We start from the raw sequence: 22,965 nt of genomic DNA on the forward strand, positions 1-22,965 counted from the left end.
CACTCGCTGTGTACCAAGCGCTTTAAGAGCTTGGTCCCACGTAGTCCCTCCAACAACCCTATGAAACACACATTACTATTATCCACTCCAGAGCTGGATACACTGAGAGGCGGGCTGCTTCCCTCTAACAGCAGCATTCATGGAGCATAACCTCTGTGCTAAGCACCGCACTGCCCTGTTCCACCAGGTCCCCGTCATAGCTCCTCCTGAGATGCCCCTGCCTGGAGCCTCACCTCCTAAGGTTCATGCTTTTCGAGGCCCCTTCACCTTGAATCTGGCCCCATCATTAGCTCTTGACCAAGAGAATGCACCAGAAGTGACAGTGTGACTTCCGAGGCAAGGTCATAAAATAAACTTGTAGTGTCTGCTCAGATCTCTTGGAATGCTTGTTCCCCACAAGAAGCCGCGCCTGCCGACAGCCTAGCTGAGCCCCCAGTCCCCAGCCAGCACCCAAGGCCGGTGCTGGGAGGAACCAGCTTGGACGCCCTGCCTGGCCATGCCCCAGATGATGTCATCGTGGCCAGCGACCCACTGGAGCGTCATGCGAGACCCTGAGCAAGGATGACCTAGCTAAGCCTGGTCAACCCACTAAACCATAAGAAACAAGAACCCATTTTTATTTTAGGGTCATGTGTCTAAATGAAGAGATAAAGGACACGCTACTTGCAAGGGCCCCACAAGGAGAAACTCAGGCCAGCCCTATTTTACAGATGAGGATACTGAGGCACGGGGAGGCTGAGTGACCTGGCACGAGTCCACAGCCGGTGAGGGTCAGAGTGGGGGGTCTGCTCCCGTGCTCTCTGATTCCTCTGGCCTCAATCATGCCTCCACACTGTCTGTCTGCAGGGGTCCGGCCATGCATGGCAGCGTAAGGTTTGAACCAGGCTGTCTGATTCCCAAGCAAGGAGCCTTCCCCTCCCTGTGCAGGTGTCTCTCCCAGAAGCTGGTGCCCAACATCAGCTGAGCATCTCCCATCCCCCGCCTGCCAAGCCCTCGAGGCCTATCTTGCTCTGCTGGGTGGGGAGACAGAGGCTGGAGCTGTCTGGTGTCCGAGATGGTCTCCTCTCTGGTGCCTGGGGTGGGGGTGGGGGGGGCAGGGACCAGAATTTTGACAAATGGCCTCACACATATTAAACAAGAGCAATGACACTGCACAGCCCTGGCGAGGCCCCAAAAGTAAGGGATGAAAAATGGGGCTGATCCATCTTGCAGGCCTCGGTGACAAGAAGAAATGGATCAGCCCTAATAGGGGCCGCACGTTGGGCCCCGGCCTTAAATAAGTCAAATGAGAATGAGGCCAGCCCCAAGGGAGGAGAGGAGCAGGGCAGGAGGCCGGGCTTTCAGGAAAAGAAAGGTTCCCGTGGCTGACACAGCAGGCTGGGTTTTAGATGCTAAGTGCCAGGATGGAGAGCTAGAAGCTTCTAGAGAGGCCTGTGGGAAGAGGGGCTCAGAATCCTATTACCACTGAAGGCTGTGGGACCCTGGGTGAGTGACCCAACCTTTCTGAGCCCTGGTTTCTATACACGCAAAATGCGGGTTTTGTATATGTTAATTTCATATCAATAACAGTAATATTAGAAGGGCTGGTGTCTGGGGCGTCTGGGTGGCTCCGTCTTTTAAGGACCGGACTCTTGATTGCGGCTCAGGTCATGATCTCAGGTTCATGAGATCAAGCCCCACACTGGGCTCCACACTCATGCTCCCCATGAGTCTGCTTGAGATTCTCTCTCTCCCTCTTTCTCTGCCCTTCCCCCTATTTGTGCGCTTTCTAAACAAATAAAATCTTTTTTTAAAAAAAGGGTTGGTAAACACTTTTAAAGAAGAGCACTTGCCGTGTGTGAAACAGGGTGCTAAGCCCATCTATAAACCGTCTTTGTATCATCCCATTCTCAGAGAGGCAGAATACAGAGGTTGAAGGTGTGGGCTCCAAGGCCAGGCCACCTGCGTTCAGATCCCAGTTCTGCCACTCAGCACCAGCTGGCCTGGAGAGGTGACTTAAGTTCCCTGTGGCTCAGTTTCCTCTCCACAAAGTACACAACCCAGAGCTTTGTTAGAATGATGATATACCAGGGCCCGGTACACGGCAGAGACTATTACACACGTGCTCAACACTCAAAAACGTTCATCCCTTTCCTTTGTCCCTTCTCTAGTTCAGATGACCAGCTTCCAAGGTCAAGAGCTCGGGCAAGAAGGCCAGAGGGAGGGAAGCATTGGGTGAAAGGGAGCCAGAGCCTTAGCTGGTTTCCCTGCGGTCCTTCCACTTCAAGGGATCAGGGGTGGTGTTGGACGGTCCAGGTCCCTTTAAGGCACATGTCTTTGCAGGGGACAGAGCCCAGCAGAGTGGGAGAGGCACAAATCAGCAGCAGTCCCCACAGGTCTGAAAGGGGTTCTTTCTGACTTGGAGCTCTTCCTGCTCCACTATGACCACCTTCCTCCAAAGTCTCTGTACCTGCTGTCCCCCCTGCCCAGCACACTAGCTTATCCCCTCCTCCACTAGCCTGCCTGACCAACGTTTCTCCAGAGGACCCTCCCTGCCTGGAGCTGGGTCTGCAAGCCCTCCTCCGTGACCCCACGCGGTCTGTGAACTGCCCCCCACCCCACCATCCACAGGATAGCTTATTTTCTTGTCTCCATTGCCTGTTACAACAGTGTCTTGACCACTGCTGTACCCCCAGTACCTAGGAGAGTGGCTGCCCCCAAGTAAGCATGTGGTAAGCGCCTGTAAAATGACTAAGTAGATAAATGGTCCCCAACCACCAGAATGGTCCAGATCTGCAGAACCTGGACATGTGTGGTCGCTGTCTTTCCAGCATGCATCCCATCTGATAACCCCACCCCACCCCCAACTTTCCCTTAGGGGACGCTCTTCCTCCTCTCTTTGACCAACAATTTAGGTGGGGTCAATCCCTCCTCCTTGACCTTGTGACTGGAGCCAGACCAATTTAGAGCAGCCCAGTGTCCTTGGGGTCTAAATCATTGGTCCTGGGATGGACACATGACTTAAGCTAATCCAGTGAAAGCCATTACCAGGATGTTGGCTGGAAATCCTGGAAAGAAGCCCCATCTCTCTGCTGGTGTTCCCACATTTGTAAAATGTAAGCCTAGAGCTGGGTTTGATGAGTTTGCTTAGGGAAAATCTTGCTTAGGGAAAAGCTGCTTGTGAATGAAGCCAACCAACACAAAGGGAACAGAGATAGGAAAATGGGGAGGGGAGACTGTCTAAACTTCTGATGAAATCTGGTCACCTGGATCCAGCCGTGCCTGAAGCAGACTCTTCTGGTAGTGTCTGGTAGCTCAGCCAGCATCCATTCCACCCACTCACCATTTGCAAGTTTTCGGTTTATTCCTCACTCCAGAGGTGAGAGTGGGCAAGCTGAGCCAATAAGGTCATGACATTCCCTCAGCTGCAGTGATGATTCAAGAGAGAGGAAATGACCTAAATTGGGCCCATCAGAGGGAGGCTTGGGACTTTAGTCAATGTTGGGGAAAGGCTTGGGACTTTAGTCAATGTTGGGGAATGTATGTGGAGGAAGAAGCACCAGCCTCAGGAACGGCTTTCTCACCACCAGAAGGGAAGCCCACCCAGGGACAGGGTTAACATGTGCAGACAATCACAGAGGAAGAGCAGTCAGTCCTGATGATGTCAGAGACTCTGGATGGAAAGCACCCTGAAGTCCATAACACAGATGCACCTTCCACTTACAGGAACCAATGTATTTCCATATTGCCTGGAGTAGATTTTTCTGTTACAACACAAGGCACCTTAACTGTTCCTCCCAGACTTTTCTCTAATACACATTCTGTGTTTACGTATACACAGGAGTCTATCGCTGATCCTGCCTTTCTTTGGCACACCTAGCTTATCAGACCTCCCAGGGCCCCCCGCCACTTGCCAGCTTCCATCTCCACCTTCCCAGAGCGGCCTGCGTGGCAGGGTCAGCAAACTTTCTCTGTAGAGGGCCAGGTAGTAAATATTTCAGGCCTTGCGGGCTGCTGAGCGTTGGTAGCAACCACAACCCCGTTGTTGTAGCGGGAAAGCAGCCAGACAACACATAAATGTTAAGTGTGGCTCTGTCCCAGTAAAACTTGATTGACGGACACTGAAATTTGAATTTCGTGTAATTTTCACAGGCCACAAGATGTTATCCTTTTTATTTATTTTCCAGCATCTTGCATGTAAAAACCATCCTTAAGCCAAAGGCTGTGTAAAAACAGGTTGTGGGCCTGATTTAGCCCATGGGTCATAGTTTGCAACCCCAGCTGTAGGGTCTCAAAGTGCCTTTGGACTCCCGGCTAGCTACCTTTGCCCTCTTTTGCTCTTCTCCCCCGAGCTCGGCCAAGCTGCTGAAGTCCCAGCAAGGCTGAAGGTCAAAGCCACTTACCAGAAGGACCACCCGTAGTCCCAGGAGTGGGGTCTCCAGTCTTCAGGGCCAAGACTCACAGTGACCTGGAATACTTGTGTGTACATCATGTGGGCTACCATTCCCAGGAGGCCTGTGGGGGGAGCAGAACAAGGCGTCAGGAGGCCAGGTGGGGCTCTGTCCCCTCTGTCCCATGGACCTCTTAGTATTGGGGGACAGCCTGGAAGAAGAAGGGCCGTCGGCAGGACTAGAGCAGGAAGCAAGAGGGGGGTGGTTTTCTCAGCCAGCCAAGGAGCTTGAGCTTGAGTGAGAGGGCAAAAGGCAGGCCTGGGGAAATTAAACAAGGGAGACCCAGAGTTAGCTGTGGGCATAGGTGGACACACTTTTTCTGTTAAGTACCAGATAATATAGATATTTAAGGCTCTGGAATCCACGCGGTGTATGTAGCAACCAGTTCTCCACTGCTGTAGCACAAAAGAGCCATAGACAATAAATACATGGATGAGTATGGCTGTGTACCAATAAAACTTTATTTACAAAAACAAGCGCTGGGCCGGATTTCACCCGTGCGCTATAGTTCACTGAGGCCTGCAAACCAAAGATGCAATGTGGCTGCCTGCTTCTCTGAGCCTAGGTCATTTGGGAGAAGCAGCCTAGAGGGTATTTTTCAAACTGTAGGTCTGGACTCATTAGACTAGTGGGTCATGAAATCACCTTCACTGATTGCCAGCGGTTAAAAAGAAAGAAAGAAAGAAAGAAAGGCAACAAGAATGGAATAGAATAGACATACCCAATACCATCAAGTGTAGCAAGAGTGAATATTATTTTGTGAATCTTTTTGGTTCTATGCGTATGTCCGTGTGTGTGGTGAATGAAACATGAGATGTTTTTCTGTGGCTCACGGGTCAAAAATCTTTGAGCCCACTGGCTGAGAAAACCTGGATTCCCATGGATCTGAGTGGGAATCCCCTTCCCCCACATTTTCTCCATGTAGAGTTGGGCAAAGCTTCACTCTTTGAGCTTTGTTCAGATCTTTGGACCCTAAGATGAGGACTCTGACAGGTAAGGCAAAAGGTGGGTGAATGGGGCAAGGCAGCTTCAATGTCGGTGCCCGGGGGCATGGCCTTGTTATAGCTGGAAGAGTTATTACAACCCTGGGGCATTTCCCTGTGTGGACCATGGCATCTGGAGCCCTCATGAACCCAACCCTAAGATAGAGTGATACAGTGTCGAGAAGAGAAGGGGTAGATAACAAGAAAGGCAAGTAATCACGCTTGTGCACCTGCTGTGGGCCAAGCACTCTATGTTATTACCTCTTCCTTTTTGTAACAACCTTCTAAGTATCAGGAAGTACCATGATCGGGACTATGTACTATTGTTCAGGTTGCCCACTGTATATCTCCATAGGGTCCATTCACAATGCAGTCTATGTGCGTGTCCCTCCCTTGAGATGAAGCAGAACCACACCTGTAAGGCTGTATATGGCAGCCCCGAGTATGATTATTCCCATTTCAAAGACGAGAACACAGAAGCCTGGAGTGGTAAAGTCTGTCCGTGGTTACGAAGGGGGTCAATGGCGTTGTTGGGGCTGGTGCCCAGATTCAAATGCCCTCAACTCCAGGGCTTATCCCGTGCTTCCCAACATGCATCTGTCCTCCCCTGGTTGCCTGATCACCGTCTTCCCTCTTCTTGAAGAGGAGGCAAGAGAAAAGATGGAGATAAAGGGAGGAGAGGAGGAGGTTAAGCAGAGATAGAAGTAAAGAGGGAGCAGGGCTCTGCATCCTGGAACTCAGAGTGAGCAGTGGAGGGAGAGGGCCACCCTGCATTCCCATAGTGTGAAGATAAATGTTGAACAACTGGTTCTCCAGAGGGAAAAAAAAAGCCCTGATCTGTAGCATTTGCCGAGTTCCATGGTGCATTGACTCCCACTAAGGCCGATCTCAAGCTACCGATGTGACGTCACCGAAAGCAGAGCTGAGCAGAGGTTGTGCCATTGGCGCTCCCGACCTCATGCCTGCAGGCTCCAGCACACCTCTGGGTCACGCTCTAGCCCCTGGACCCCGGATCCAACGGAGACCAAAGACGCAATGTGGCTGCCTGCTTCTCTGAGCCTAGGTCAGCCCCTTGTGGACACTTGTCACTGTTGCGGGGAGCCCTCAAGTCAGAAAATCCAGTATATTCTAGACTGCATTTTTAGTTGTGCCCTGGCAGGTGGCACAGAACTGTCCTGGGCTGTCACAGCCAACACAGCATCCTCTTTGGTCCTCTCTGCCCTGGCTCAGTCTATTAGAAGGAGGAGAAGAATGGTGAGCCATATGGCGATCTTATTTTTCTTTACTTGACACAGTCCTGGGTGAACTTGCCAAAAGGTACGTAATAGATCTACCTTATTCTTTGGAACTGCTGCATACAATTCCTTAATAATGAAGTAGAGTGTTTTACTTAACCAATCAATTGACAGTTATATTATTTCCAGGTTTTTGCTCTATGAGCAGTGCTGCAATGAATGCTTTTCTGTAAGTGTCTTTGTGCTTACAAGCAAGGATATCTGCAGAGGAATAAGAAGAATTGCTGGGTCATGAAGCCTACGCATTTTAAATTTGAGTCAATGTTGGGGAATTGCTCTCTTGTGTGGTAGCTCCATCTTGTGCTTCTGCCAGCTGTCTGGGAGCCCTTACCCCAAACTTCACCGATGCTGCAGATTCCAAAACATTAAATACTGTGCCCCTTGCATGACGCAGAGTGACTCTTCAAGATCATTTAAAGTTTTGTGTTTCCTTCGTTCCTAGTGAGCTTGGGTGTTCTTCACGTGTTGGTTGATCATTCCTATCTCTGTCCTTACAGTGCCTGTCTGTATCCTTTGTCAATTAAAAAAAAATATATATAATATATATATTTTATACACACACACACACACACACACACACACACACGCACACATTTTCCCATATCAATTGATAGGAATTCTTTATGTATTCTGCATACTAATCCTGTCTGTTGCATAGAAGACCGAGAGTCTACTGCTTGCCTTTTCCCATGTGCTGCACATCTTTTTGTTTTTTAATTAATAAACAGACTTTGGTTTTTAGAGCCGTTTTAGGTTTCCAGAAAAAGTGAGGGGAACTTACAGAGAGCTCCCCTGTGCCCCTGGTCACCACTCCCACAGTTTCCCGTATGATTAATATCTGGCATTAGCGTAGTATATTTGCTACCATTGACAAACCAACACTGATCCAGTATTAACTAAATTAAACTATTAACTTAGTTTACGTTAGGGCTTTCTCTTTGTGTTGTACATTCTATAGATTTTGATCAATTTTTTTTTTTTTTTGGATCTTGATCAATCTTTGGTGACATGTGTCCACCATTACTGTTTCGACTCATTTCACGGCCTTAAAAATCCCCTGTTCTCCACCTGCTCATCCCTCCCTCCCTCCCACCTCCCTGAAGCCCTGGCAGCCACCAATCTTTTTACCGTCTTCATCGTTTTGCCTTTTCCAGAATGTCATATAGTTGGAATCGTATGGTGTGTAGCCTTCTCAGATCGACGTCTGTCAGTTAGCAATATGCATGTACGTTTCCTCCATATCTCCTCATGGCTTTCCAGTGCTGAATGATGGCAATTATGGATAAAGCCTCTTTTGTCCTACATTTGGGTATCTGATATCATCAAACTTACTAGTCTTTTCCCTTTTGGTTTTTGCTTCCTATGTCTACTTTTAGAAAAGCAGCATTGTAAGGGACCTGGGAGGCTCGGTCGGTTAAACATCTGCCTTCGGCTCAGATCATGATCTCCAGGTCTTGGGAATAAGCCCCATGTCCTCAGGCTCCCTGCTCAGTGGGGAGTCTGGTTCTCTCTCTCCCTCTGCCCCTTCCCCTGCTAACTTTCTCACTCTCTCTCAAATAAAAATCTTAAAACAAAACAAAACAAAACAAAACAAGGCTTAGAAAAGTAGCACCATCGGGGTGCCTGGGTGGCTCAGTGGGTTAAGCCGCTGCCTTCGGCTCAGGTCATGATCCCAGGTCCTGGGTTTGAGCCCCGCATCGGGCTTTCTGCTCAGCAGGGAGCCTGCTTCCTCCTCTCTCTCTGCCTGCCTCTCTGCTTACTTGTGATTTCTCTCTGTCAAATAAATAAATAAAATCTTTAAAAAAAAAAAAAGAAAGAAAAGTAGCACCATCAATACACGGTCCTATATTTTTATATTAATTCACCCAGAATTTATCTTGGTGAATGGTGTGAGGTAACTGTTTTTAATGAGTCACTAATTGTTTTGAATCCTTGTAGAATGATCTGTTCTTTCTGCAGTGATTTTAAATGACACTTATATTCCAAGCCCCACATGTATATGAGCCTGTGTCCTAATGTCACTCTGTTCCACTGATCTCCCTCTGTCCCTGTGTCAATGCCACAGTGTTTTAGTTCTTATAACTCACAAGAGAGTCTGTTAGCTGGGAGGACAAGCCCCCTCTCCTCACTGCCCAGTGTTCATTCCCCCTGGAACTGCTGCCCTACCCAGGAGCCTTGTGCCTTTGGTGGGGTCCCGACCCCTTCCCTAGCCACCCCAGTCCCTTCCTCGGGGAGGAGCTTTCTCTCCAAACACCCCACTGTTCTAACTTCTTCAGGTCCTTTGGTACCCTGCCAGTCCAGATGCTCCCTGAGTTATGTGACCTCTGGATGCCTTGGTTGGGGATGTTAGTAGGCACAGGTAATTCTAGTGAGCATCTACTAAAGAAAGAACTTTCATGAGAACAACCATTCCCTGGATTAGGGCACTGGGGACATAACAAAAACTCCCAGCTAGACCCAGAAGCCAGACCCAGCCTGTTGGCAGAATAATTAATTTTCCAAATTGTTAGTCTGAAAAAGCATTGATTTCTCTATCGAATTCCATTTACTCCTAAATATGAAAGGCCGTGCTTTAAGAAAATGACAATTCACTCCAAGATAGGCTGGTGAGACTCTCTGATTGCATTTTGAAGATGCTCCTTTAAAAACCTGACCCTCACCCATGTTTCTGGAAGCAGGTCTGCTCTGCAAAGGGAGGTCCACGGTAGCATCTGTCATAGGAACCCTCTGCAGAAGGAATTGTTTCCAACTCCTCTGGGTGAAAAAGTGACTTTCTGCGGAGTTCCTGCACCTCCTAAATTAGCATCAACTAGATGAATGGGGCTTTCCTGCTCCGTGACTGCTGCTTCCTGGCGGGAAGGTAACTCATGGCTGTAAACCTCATTTTCCAAATTCTGCCACCATAAACAGGAGCCCTGACCCACAGCCCCACAAGGTGAGGTGGCCATGGCTCATCCAAGCCTCTGGGGGACGCTGGAGAGCACTGGCATGTGACGATGATGGAGGCACCAGAGCTGGGCTGGGCGTGATCCCTTCCCAGAGCGGGAAGGGCTGCCACAACTCCCAGCCCTGCTCAGACCAACGAAGGGAAGTCGGCTGTCAAGTCCGGAGGGGCTGGCATGGGGCCAGAATTGAGAGTGTCGGGAGGGTCAGAAGGTAAGCCCAGGGTAAAGCAGGGGGAAAACAAAGTGACAGAGAGTCTGTAGTTTCCAGCTCTGTCACTCACCAGCTACGTGACCTTGAGGGGGTGACGTCCCATTTCTGTGCCTCAGTTTCCCCAAGTGTAACGTGGAGGTAATAACATCACTTGTCATAGATTGGTATGAGTATCAGGTGGCTTATACTTGGTGAAGCATCTAGAATAGTGCTTGGCAGGAAGGAGGCCCTATATCAGTGCTTCTTGAATGAATGAATGCATGAATGAATGAATGCCTAAGACTCACTGTATAGGTTCTCCAGATGGCACACTCGTCCAGGCACCAGGTCCGGAGTCCCAGCACACAGTAAGTGTCCGGGAGGTAACAAATGAACAGAGCACCACAGATGTCAAGGTGTGTGGGGGCGGGGCGTTAGCCCGCTGGTGGAAAGTCCTGGGTCCTGGATATGGGAATGAGCAAGGGTGGGGCCGGATCTGCTAACTCGGGAGAGCCAGTCGTCTACATGAGCCAATATCCAAGTCAACGTTCATTTACTTATCATTTGTTAATTCAATCTGTCAGTGAATATTTATCAAATGCTTTTCACAGGTCTAGTGCTTGGGGCCCACTAACACAGACAGACCCAGGCACTGCCCTCAAGGCCCCCAGGGTCTAATGGAGAGATCCAGACAACGAGCACGTGAGTTACAGGAAAACATCCTGTAGAGAGAGGTGCCATGATGAAAATAAAATAATGTGACAGAGAGATCCTGGGGGCCGCTCAGACTGGATGGTCAGGGAGGGCCTCTCTGGGGAGGTGATTTTTTTTTTTTAAAGATTGTATTTATTTATTTGAGAAGGAGTGAGACAGAGCACAAGCAGGGGGAAGGGCGGAGGGAGAAGCAGACTCCCTGCTGAGATGGGGCTGGATGCCAGGACTCCGGGATCAAGACCTGAGCTGAAGGCAGACGCCAACCCACTGAGCCACCCAGGTGCCCCTGGGGAGGAGATGTTTAAGCAAAGATTTGATGGGAGCTGGAGGCAGCCACAGGGAGGTCTGGGGCAGAGCACTCCAGTAGGAGGGGGAGAGGGCTGGCAGGGGCCTGACTGGGGGTGGCAGGGAGAGGAGGCTCCTGCAGAGGGCTAAGGAGAAGGTGACTAGAGATGGGTCAGGAGGGCAGGCGGCGGCCAGCACATTATGGAGCACAGTGATGAGTCTGGCTTTTATTGTAAGCGTGACAGAAGCAGCAGACGGCAGAAACAGGAGCCTCGGTTATGTTTACCGCTCATCCTGGTTACTGGGTGAAGAGGGAGGACGGGGGAGGGGGTGTGGAGGAGGGAGCGCAGCTGAGAGGCCCGTCCAGGAGGCCGGCTACTTGGCCCAGAGCTGCTGGCAGCCCCTGGGCAGGTATGAAGGTAGAGCCAACGGGATGTGGGGGCGAGGGTGCCTGGAATTCTAGGGTACCCTCCAGAGTTTCAGGTTGGGCAACTAAGCAGGCAGATGGTGGTGCCATCTACTAAGATGAAGACGGTGAAGGAAGGAAAACATCGTGGGGGCTGGAGTCCCATCTGGGTCCTATTAGTTGGAAATGTCTATCTCCTACCCAAGCAGAGACATCAAGCAAGCAGTTGGGTAGACAAGTTTGGGGTTCAGGGAGCAGTCCGAGCTGGGGATTAAATGCATGAGTCACTGGCACAGGGACAAGAGCCCGGGAGAGACCACCCAGAGAGAGACTGTGGGAGGAGAAAGCCCGGATGGAGCCGAGCCAATGTTGGGGCAGAGCGGAGTATGAGGGGCGGGCGGAGCGGCCCAGGAGGAGCCTAGGCAGCGGGAGGAAGCGAGTGTGGCATGGCCAGGGCCAGGTCAAATAAGTGTGCCGAGACGGAGGCAGCAACCGTGAGGTCAGAGAAGGGACTGCTGGATTTGCCAACACGTGGGCCATTGGGGACAGACGCTCAGCTCTGATAGGGCTGAAACAAAGAGAGAAAGCAGCCAAGTCATCCCAGAGAAGGCGTCAAAACCCATGGAGAAGCAGGAAAAAGGGGTGACAGCAGGGTTCAGAGATGGATATTGAAGAGGGGAGACAGAGAATGTTCCTGTGCTCCCCGCCACCAAGCTATCAAGTAGACGGGGGTGGTGGGGGGAGACTGCCGGTCAGAGGGGCCCCAGGGCAACTGCAGAAGCGGGGCAGAGAGGAGGCAAGAAGGGCAGGGAAGCTTCTACACAATCAAGGGGCTGGAGGCCCCCCCAGAGCTGCTTCCTGTCCACCAAGCACTTGAGAGTGAGTCCATGGGTGTGGACCTACAGCAGCTTAGGGAGCGAGAGAAGGGCTGAAATAGTCCTTTCGGGGAGTGGGGACACACTGTGTGTGGGGTCCATGCTCACGAGTGTAAAGTGAGATCAGGCGACATGACAGGGACGGGCCGGAGTGCCAAGCCATGACGCCACCCTGTGGGGAGGGGGTGTGGTGGACCCCGGCCCAGGGGGCCCCTGCTGCGGGAACACAGCAGCCTGGAGATGTGGCCTGGGGCAGGACACGGAGTAATGACGCCCACCCAGCTTCTGGGACTTGTCTTGCCTCTGGCCTGCCTCTGTCTTGCAGGGTTTGGACATACTCTGCTGAAGGCATGCTCCATTTAATGGAGATAATCAGAGAAGGAGTTGATTAATTAATTTATTATTATTTATTATTGAAGATGTTTATTATTATATATTAAAGAGTTGATTATTAAAGGTGCTAAGTCACTACTCCGAACACTCGGAGAGCATTCATGTCTACATAAATATGCTCGTGTATGTGGGCACCGATCTGGATTTGCCAACAATCCCATGCGTGTCATGTTGGGACATCACAGAGCTGGTGGGGACCTGGAGGAGGCTGAAACCTGATGAGATAGGGCAGGAGGGCAGCAAAGGGGAAGCTGGGGCGGCCTGACAGTGAGTTGATGAGTCCCTGAGCATATACTGAATACCTGCTGTGGGCCAGACTCTCTTCCAGCTGGGGGGAAGGCCCTGGGAGCAAGCCGACTGGTCTCCTAATGCTCTGTGGGTGGGGGTGGGGGGTGAGACACAGACACCTGGGGACTGGCACGGGTCAGGGCAGCCAAGGGACCCATGGGAAGGAAGCCCAGCTGGGCTCTTTAACCAGGTTTGGGTGGGAAGGTTAGGAAAAAATGTCGCCCAGGGAAGGTGACCTCCAAGCTGATTGCCGCTGGCTCAGAGGGGACCAAGAGGGTGGGCCTGGCCGCGGACCCGCTCTGGGAGAGTCCGGAGGCAAAGTGACCTGGTGGGCTGTTAGCGCTGTGAGGCAGGGCACGTGGGTGGGGGAGCCACTGCTAGAGAGATAAAAGGGGCACTGAAAAGTTCTGGATCTCTAGGGAGTTTGGGCTTTGTCCTGAGGGCAAATGGGCAGGAATCACGAAACCGTAAGCAAGAAGGCGAGAATCAGGTGTGTCTCATCTGTAAGATCTCTCTGGCTGGCGTGTGGAGGATGAGAAGGTGGGAAGCAGGGGGTCGGGGAGAGCTGGCTGTAGGTCCCCAAGCAACAAGGACACGGCCAGGCCAAGGCTGCTGAGGTCAGGGGGCAGGGGAGCAGGTTTGCCGGAGGGGTGCGAGCTTTGCCGAGATGGATGAATTCCCGGCCGATCTGCAGATGCTGGAGAGCCCTGCCTCGGGAGTGGGGAGGTAACTGATGGGTTTGACCCACTTAACATCGGCCGAAATCCTTGAGCTTCTAAAGGTTGGAACTTCCTGACACTCCTCAGCGGGGAGGAAGACAGAAAAATAAATCCCTTATCTATAAGTATCTAAAACATTCAAATGTTTGTCCGGATGGAGACTGGAGGCTGGCTCCGACTGTCCCTCGAGCCCTTTGACCTGGAGAGCATCCCATACGGCGGGATCCGCTTGCTCTGAAAACCGTGACCAAGGAGCCGAGCAGAGGCTATGTTTAAAGCCTGCCCAGAACTATTTTTAAAGACCAGGCTATTTTAAGACACTCTCTCGAGAACCCGAAGCCTCTCTGAGTAGCATATTTCAGGGTTTAAAAAGTTCCTCCTTACACATAACCTAAATCTTTCCAGCCCCAATTTAAGCTAATTTCTTGCTCTGCCCTCCGAGGACAAGGGGGTGAGCCGGTTGACTTCTTCTTGTGGGGATCCTGTGGGAGCTTGGCAATTACCGAGTTGCCCCTCAACCTTGTCTGCCCCGTGCTAGATCATTGCCATCATTCTGCCCTTCCCGCAAGGGCCTCCCTTTCAGACCACTTGAGTCATTAGCATCATGCTTGTTTGGATTCTGCTCATTTCTCTATTTGCCTTTTACAGTGAAGTGGCCCAAATCAGAGGCAGCTTTAATAGGGGACCATCCCATTTCAAGAATGGGATTTACTGGGGCGCCTGGGTGGCTCAGTGGGTTAAGCCGCTGCCTTCGGCTCAGGTCATGATCTCAGGGTCCTGGGATCGAGTCCCGCATCGGGTTCTCTGCTCGGCAGAGATCCTGCTTCCCTCTCTCTGCCTGCCTCTCCATCTACTTGTGATCTCTCTCTGTCAAATAAATAAATAAAATATTAAAAAAAAAAAAAAAGAATGGGGTTTACTGAACCACCACGAGCCTTGTCTGCCCCAACCGCCTCCATCGAGCCCCAAGGCAATGAACGGACTCAGACCCTTCCCAGCATGTAGGGGCCTAGAAGGAGTCCCTGAGGCCATGACCCCAGTTCCCAGTGAGTCCTGGAACAGCGCAGGGCAATGTGGTGGTGGGATGATTTTTTATGTTAAAATCATGGATTTGTCCCCCCCACCACCTGGCCCCAGCGTTCCCTGTTACCCTCCTTCATTGGGGTAACTGGAGAGACGATCTCAATGACTTTGGGGCACAGTTGTCACAAAAGACTGGGAAAACAAGGGCTCATGTCCCAGCTTTGCTGATTTCCAAAGCCTACACGCAGATACTCGCTGAAAAGGTGTGGAAGAATGTGGGATGGAGCAGAGGCGGCTTCTCTCCCCTCCACCTGGAGACCAGGTCAAGTTGCCTGGCCGGGGAGGAGTGGGAGGAAGAGAGGACAGTGGGTCCCAGGATAGAATGAATCCAGCTATGCAGACACGAACAGAGCAGCCCCTTCCAGGACTGCCCAAGGAGCACGCGGGCCGTGGGGCAGCCCCCACAAAGGGTTCTCGCCCGATCTGAGTGGACAGTAGACAGCAGCGGACACCCTGACAGTCTGGCCATGTGTGCAAAGACACAGCCAGTGCGTCCTCAAGGTCGCTCAGAAAGAGTGACGTCATCCTAGGGCCTGCTCCCACGTCACTCTTCACATGCGCTAACCCCATTCTGATGGCCTTGGACGTTCATAAGCCCCCCGAGACAGCGGTGGGCCCTCACCCGCAGGATGATGGTAGGAGGAAGGGGAGCAGGGACGCTGGCCTGTGCCTGGGTGGGAATGAGGAGAGCAAGCTGGAGCCCTCCGAGACAGAGCTGGAAGACCCCCTTGACATGTCCACACCCCAAGTCACAGTTCTGGCCCTCTCTCCCCCTGCCTTCTGTATCTCCACCCCAGAAATTCAAATACCCCAGGAATGTGGTCTTGACATTCTACCCAAGCCTTGACCTTGGGCTGCATCTGGGGGAAGAGCCTCTACTCTGGCATGATGCGTGATACTTGAAGCCCTGTCTGCTGAGGGGGTGCCTTCTCAGCAGCCCCCTCCAGGCTCTCAGTCCCCCACCTAGGCTCTAGACCCCACTGCTAAACAGAGAAGCCTGAGTGTCCCCTGTAAGTGCAGTGTCCCCGAGTGATGAAGGCAGGGCAGAGACAGCCCGTATGGACTGCTCTCTTAAGCCTCGGTGACTGCCCGACTCTCCGTCTGCCCCACTAGATACTGTGGTCTGAGAGTGAAAGTGAGGGGGACCCCGTCATCGACTATCTAGACCAGGACACTTGAGAGAAAAGGAGGTACCATTATTAACCACCCCGGGATAGCTCGGGATAACTGTGGGAAAAGAAATGAATGAGGCAACGAGCCCCTGATCTCTCCAGGGACCCCTGCCCCCCTGCAGATCACTCCTAACCTTGATTCAGGGCTCTCGCTCTGCCAGGGACCTTTCCACCCACTGGGTGCTATGGGGCACAGCAGTCCCATGTTCCAGTCTTCATTCCATGTCTCCCCTTCACAGGAGAGAGAGTGCCCGACAGGCCGACAGTGGGGGACTCAGGGGCAGAATCCCCTCTCTTTTTTTGCCCAGCTTTTATTCATTCCACGTGTAGCTACGGAGCACCTGCTATGAGCCAGGGCTGGAGAAGAACAACTAGGACAGGCGTGGGCCCTGCCTGCTTGGGAGTCTCGGGGGGACCAGGACACGGGCAGAAAGCAAAGGCTAAGGGCCAGAGAGTCAGGAGGTGGGCAGTACGGGGGTCACAGGAGCTGACCCCTGGTGACTTCCACTCTGGGGGTCTGGGGAGGCGTCCCTGGGGAGGGGTGTTACAGCTGAGCCTCAGGGGTGAGCAGCTAACCAGGTCAGAGCTGCCCAAGTGTGGGGCACACCGCCCTTGGGCGCGCAAGCTTATTTTAGACCAGAAGTTCCAAACCTCAGCACTACTGACATCTGGGGCCCGATACCCCTTTGTCGTGGGGGTGGGCTATTCTGGGCTTCTCAGGATGTTTAGCCGCATCCCCAAAAATATCTCCAGAGGTTACAAATGTCCCCTGGCGCGGTGGGGGATGGGGAGAGAGCAGCCGCACCCCAGGGCGGGTGGGGAGGGGAACCACTGGTTGAGAAGCTACACATTTTTACAATGGTGATATTTTTATTTTCCCAGTTTTATGGTTCCCTTCTATTCATTGCAAGTACCACTGGCTTTTCATTTCCGGTAGTGATCTGAAGCTTCCTTTCTGAATATATTTAAGTTTCAAAAAAAAAGTGAGTGATTTAGAGGAAAATGCCTCGGAAATGACGGCCCCATGGATGCGGTGGCCTTCGTGGAGGGAGAGGCACGGGACAAAGCGTGAGGACCGGCGCACCAGGTAAAAGCAGCCGGCAGACGCCCACAGTGGGGGTGCCGTAGGCTGGGGCGTGTCCCATCAGCCGCATACCCTGTGGCAGGCTTGGGGACCTGGGGGCCGCAGGGGAGGGGTGCGTCCTGGAGAGCACACACTCTCCCTTGGAAGTTCAAGACCAGCATTCCTCCAGTCTGCGCACTGACTGTTTCTCTGGGGTTGGGCACCAGAGGACAGAATCGGCTTAACTTCCGGGCCCCTGTGGCATCAAAGAGAAGAATCTGTACACACCAGAAGTTCGCTCTTTGAGGCAAGATGCTTGCATTAGGAAAGACACCAGGGGCTCTGAAATCACGGCGGGGGCGGGGGGGCACTCACTGGACAGTCCCATCTCGCTGTCCTCCTGGACCATGTGCTCAGCGGGGCCACGGTGTGGGCCCCTCCCTTTGGCGTTTCCCTCTCTTTCTGCCTCTGTCTCTTCTTCTGTTTCCTTCTACCTCTGTCTTTGACTCTTCCTTTCTGTCTTGTGCTCTCTGTCTGTCTGTCTCTCCCAGAAATATCCAGTCCGTGCGCCTACATTCCAGGCAGGAATACTCCCCGTGTTCGGGTCTCACGCTGTGGGGCCCCCCTCACCTCCCATTTGGCCCCTGGGCTGCACAGAGAAAACTAGGATGGGTTTGGGGCCCCCACCTCATGCCTGGCCAGCCTTGAGAACATTCCTCCGAAAGCTACTCTGCCATCCACCAGTCACATTAGCCGAAATGCAAATCCTATTCTTCTGGCCGGTTAGATTTCAAGAGCTCTGGGCTGCCACACTTCCCTGCAGGGATGCTGTGATACTATCCAATTAGTTTCGCTGCCCAGAAAGCTGCCTGCACCCCAGGAAAATGAGCTGAGCGGCCGTCTCACTGCAGAAGCTCCAGGGAGCAAAACCTCCAGATAGCCCGCCCCTTCCTGAGGCTCTGTACAGTCTGCAGAGCAGCTGACTGTCCTCACATGGTCCGGGAGATAAAGGAGGAGGACAAACAAGGTCCCTGCCCTCACGGAGCTGATGTTCTTGGGGGAGGAAGACAGAAAATCAACACATTTAAAATTCAGAGTTTAATAAATGCTGTGAAGGAAAAGAGGGCATGAGGAGGAAGTGGGAGTCCGTTTGGCCAAGGAAGTAGGGACCAGCCCCTTTGGGGAGGTGACAAGTAAGCTGAGACCAAGGACTCAGGTCTGGGCTCAGATTCAGGGCAGGAAGGTGGGAAGTGTGCTGAGGAGGCACCGCGGGGTCCTGAGGACACGAGGGCTGGGGCGCTGTCAGCCTTGCCTCCTCGGAAGCCCAGTGGCTCTGCTGTCCCTCCCGCAGGCACCCGTTCTCCTGACCTCTAGCTCAGGATGCTCCCAGAGAGGCACCTCCTGCCCCCCCAGGACAGGAGCCCAGATGGAGCCCCACTCAGCTAGGTGACAGAGGACAAAGCTGGAGTGAGGTGGGGCAGTGGATCCTGGACTTGGGTGCTGTCTCTGTCAGCCTGAGGCCAGTGCTAAGATCTCCCGCAGGGTTAGCATCCGGGGCTGCCTGGGTCTGAACAAATCTCAGGGTGGAAGAGGTGCTCATGGAGGACGGAGAGGAGGGGCCCCCAGAAGCATCACCTTTGCTGCTGTTGGCCCTGGTGTCCCTGCCTGAGACCCTCCACTTGTCTTCTGCATACTCAACTTAGGTGAAAGTAAGTCTGCCTAGCTCTCTTCTTTTTTTTTTTTTAAGGATTTTATTTATTTATTTGAAACAGAGAGAGAGAGAGAGAGAGAGATCACAAGTATGCAGAGAGGCAGGCATAGAGAGAGAGGGAGGAGAAAGCAGGCTCCCCGCTGAGCAGAGAGCCCGATTTGGGCCTCGATCCCAGGACCCTGAGATCATGACCTGAGCCGAAGGCAGAGGCTTAACCCACTGAGCCACCCAGGCGCCCTGCCTAGCTCTCTTCTGAGGGAGGCCCTGGGAGTCAGAGAGGTGCCTCCATCAGAGCTCCGTGGTGCTCAGAGTGGGGACCAGGCTGCAAGGCCCCCAGATCTCATACTGCCAAGAATCAAGGCTCAGCTGGGTCCATGAGCTGCTAAGGCCCAGAGGCCAGTGAGGCGTGGCTCTACGTAGGCTCTGGGGGCAGCCCGCAGCTGGAGCTCTTCCCCCTGCCACCCCGACCCCACTCCTACCCCCATCAGCCCTGCCTGCCCCAGCAAGGCTCAGCTCCCTGCTCCTGACCCAGGCCTCCCAGCCGTGGGGTCCACTCACCTTCCCTAGGCCTGGCCCAGGGGTGGCTCTGTGTACCTCACCCTGCCCCCCAAGATGACAGGCACCTTCTCCAACCAAACTGCCAGGTCGTTCCCAGGCAGCTGATTGTCTTCTAGGGCTCTTGGGAATACACCCGGGTCCCCATGGCCCCACCCCTGCATCCCAGATTAGACCAACTCTCCCATCCCCATATACTGGCTGGGCCTCTTCCCCCAGCCAGCAGAGCACTTAGACACTGTCATGGGAGGCAGGACAATGTGGACGCTGGAGTCTGACCACCTACATCCCAATCCTGCTTCTAATACTTTAGGACCATGTGATCTGGGCAATTCTGTTAAATCTGCTGTGCCTCAGTTTCCCCACCTGGTAGTAGGAATGAGCCATGGACACACAGAACAGGGCCCAGAGCACAGTCACCACTCTGCAAGTGTGGAAGCTATGCTGGCTGCTGCCATGCCTCACACCAACCTGATCCCAGGACTCCTGCTACAGTGCTCCACCTGCTGGGTCAGACATCCCTGGAGGCTGACACATGCTGGAAAGAGTCTGAGTTCTTCCTGTCCTGGGGACCAAGCTATCCCACGCCTGCTAGTTGCCTCCCAGTACTCCCCAACCCCTCTGCTCCACTACTCTTGCATCGTCCTGCTTGCCCACCAGAGCACAGAGCAGAGGGCCCTCCGTGTGCCGGGTCTGTTTACAATACCCTTACTGATACATCTGCTTGGCCATGACTCATCCCTGCAAAGGGGGTCCAGGAATGATGCGCGTGTCCTCGTGGAGAAGCACAGAGGAGAGCAAGTAACTGGGAAGTGCAGTGGCAATGCTGCAGCATGGGCCACCCCAGGCAGACTTTGAGGGAGGAGGAAGGCCTTGAAGGGTGATACCTGGGCTACACGGTGACATGGGGGTGTTGACTGTGTACGCAAGATAGGAATCTACACACACCACCTTGCTGATCCTGCTAGGAGATTTTACAAAGGAGGAATTGTTACTTTCTCTTTGACAGATAAGGAGACAGAGGCTTAGAAAGGTTAAGGTTGTGTGGCGGGCCAAGTGGGCCAGGTCCAGAGTGGGTACCCCTAAATATTTCTCTGCCGCCTCTGGAAGGGCCAGATTCTCCAGATAAAGGACACGAGCACCGCCCCCTCAAGCAACCTGAACCTCCAGAGAAGAGGTGTGACTAAGCATGATGATAAGAAAAATGGAAATCTGGCTGGGGAGAAGGAGGGACTGAGAGCCATCGGTGCCCCAGACCTTGCCTGTCTTGTCACTGGTTGACTCTTCTGTGGTCTCTACCCTAGTGGGTCTCAGAGCCCGCAGGCCTCACCAGGGTGAGCACAATTGCATGGCAGTGGATGGTGTGGCTCTATGCACTGGGGGTGGATGAGAAAGGCACCAGCCTCTCATTCCAGCCTACTTCCCAGACCCCCAGCACACCTACCCACAGACACCACTAACCTTCAATTCTCAAACATGGGCTTAACACCCGTCAGTCATCTCTGGACAGCCAGCTATGTCTGTCTGGCCATCCAGCAGGGGACAGAGCTCCAGGTTGGAGGCAGACACACCTGGGTTTGAATCTCAGTTCTGCCACTTCCCAGCTATATGTCCGTGAACAAGTCACTTAACCTCTCTGAGCCCCCATCTCTGGGCCTGAGAATAATACCCAGGCATATCCACTCACACAACCAGTACTCCTTGAGTACCTACTGTGTGCCAGGTATTTTTCTAAGTCTTGGGGACATAGTAGAGAGCACGACAGAGTCCCTGTCCTCATGGAGCTGATAGTCAAGTAAGGGAAACAGACAATAAAGATGTATTTCAAGGAAGAAACAGAATGAGGAGACAGAGTGGCTGGAGAAAGCTATTTCTGATTAGATCATCAGGGAAGGCCTCTCTGGGAAGGGGCTTCAAACTGGAACCTGAAGGATAAGGAGGAGCTGAACATGAAAAAGCCCAGGAACAGTCCCAAGCAGAGGGAACAGAGGTTGCCAAAGCCTTTAGAGGGGGAGAAGGTCTCAGTGTGGCTGGAACCCGTGGAGTGAACAGGTGAAGGGCTGCAGGAGGGTGGGCAAGGACCAGCTTGGGAAGGGAGTGGGATTTTATTCTAGAAGCCTCTAGAAGCTTTTAAGCAGGCAGGTGACACTTTCCTCACTTAGTCATATGAGACATAAAAGCACAGAGCACACAGGGCATGCTTAGTAAATGTTGGTTAACTTGTATGTGGTCTCAACCCAGTGGGTCTCAGAGTCCCCAGGCCTAGCCAGGCCTTATAAATGTGACGTGGCCACGTGGGGCTCAGCTTTGTGCAGAGGGGGAGGACAAGGGGACAACAGCCTCTCCTTCCAGGCCAGGTGTTCTCAGTGCTCTGCCCTTTGGCAGACTCTGCCAGCCCGCCACCTTCCCAGAGATAAATGGTGGCCAAGCACAGACTCAACTCACTGTCTCAAAATAGCCATCAGGGAATTTCCAACACCTGGGGAAAGCACACAGAAGGTACCATTCATGAGAAGAGTTTCCCAAGCGCAAAGCATTTCCATCAATGGGAAGTGTCCTCCAAGGGACCCTTAGACTTCCCCAGCCATCTGCAGCAGCAGAGGCCGTCTGCGGGGAAGGAGTGGGATAGAGGGAAGACAGGAGCCTGGGGAGACAGTATAAACCTTTAGGCCGAAGCAGCCAGGACAGGACACCAGGCCAAGGCAGGGCCCAGTGAAGGCAAGGGCATGAAGGATCCTTGGAGGAGGCCAGCGGGAAGGTCAGCTCTTTGAGGGAAATTTGGCAACAGTTGCCAAAACGGAAAATGCACCTTCTTTTGACCCAGCAATTCCACTGCTTGGAATTTACCTTCAGACAGATTTGTACATGTGGACAAGGATATTCATTGCAGCAGAGTGTTAAGAACACCCTAGAAAGTCCACTGACCAGGAACTGATGGGTTAAGCGTGGGCACAGAAATCTATGTCCCCATCCCTCCCCAGATCCCCTGTACGACTTCTACTCTCTTACTCCTCTTCAGCCACTCTGGCCTCCTTAGCCCTTCAGTGTGCCAGGCATAGTCCTACCTCAGTGCCTTTGCACTTGCAATCCCTCTACCTGAGCCACTCTTCCCTTGGAGCTCCACTTCTGCAGCAGGCAGCTTCCGGGATGGACTGCAATGATCCCTGCCTCCTTGTGGAACCATGATGGAATCCCCTCCCGTAGAGTACGGGCTGGACTTAGGGACAGAATACTGATGTGATGGAAAGTCACTTCCGGGGTTAGGTTTGAGACACACCGTGGCTTCCATCTTGGGCTCTCTCTCTTGCTCTTTGCTTGGTGTGCAATCTCTTTCTCTTTCTTGGATCACTTCTGCTGGGGGAAGCAAGCTGCCCTGTTGCAAGCAGCCCTCAGGAGAGGCCCAGCTCCAGCCCCTGAGGAATCGAAGCTGCCACAACCATGAGCGTGAGCTTGGACGTGGCTGCTTCTGCTCCAGGCAAGTGCTGAGGTGACCGCAGCCCTGGCCCATGGCTTGACTACAACCTATGGGAGACTCAGGACCAGAGCTTCTGACTCACCTGTGCCTGGATCCCTTACCCACAAAACCGCTAAGTTTGAAGGTGACTTGTTAGACATCAGTAACAAATTCAACTTCCTTCAGGTTTCTGCTCAGATGTCTCTTTACCATAATAACCTTCCCTTATCACAGAATGAAGGATGCCCCTGCCCCCCCTTTATAGCACTCATCCCACCTAACATATCCTTTGTGTATTTAACTATTAACTACGTCTCTCTACTAGCACAGCAGCTCCCTGGAGTGGAAACGGTGTCTGTTTTGTTCATTGTTGTGTCTCTGAAGCTTAGAACAGAGTCTGGCAC

At 52.7% G+C, this 22,965-nt stretch overlaps 1 protein-coding gene across 3 annotated transcripts in view; it reads right to left on the reverse strand.

Moving 5' to 3' along the window:
- The window catches only part of GSG1L (GSG1 like), a 197,961-nt gene that overhangs the window by 32,053 nt on the left and 142,943 nt on the right, over positions 1–22,965 (reverse strand). For all 3 annotated transcript variants that reach the window (XM_047714413.1, XM_047714414.1, XM_047714415.1), the window contains exon 4: positions 4,383–4,494. In XM_047714413.1, the coding sequence (XP_047570369.1) occupies positions 4,383–4,494 (112 nt within the window). The remainder of the gene's footprint in view (positions 1–4,382; positions 4,495–22,965) is intronic.

The sequence above is a fragment of the Lutra lutra genome, chromosome 18 (assembly GCF_902655055.1).
Source record: "Lutra lutra chromosome 18, mLutLut1.2, whole genome shotgun sequence".
Taxonomy (NCBI): Eukaryota; Metazoa; Chordata; class Mammalia; order Carnivora; family Mustelidae; genus Lutra; species Lutra lutra.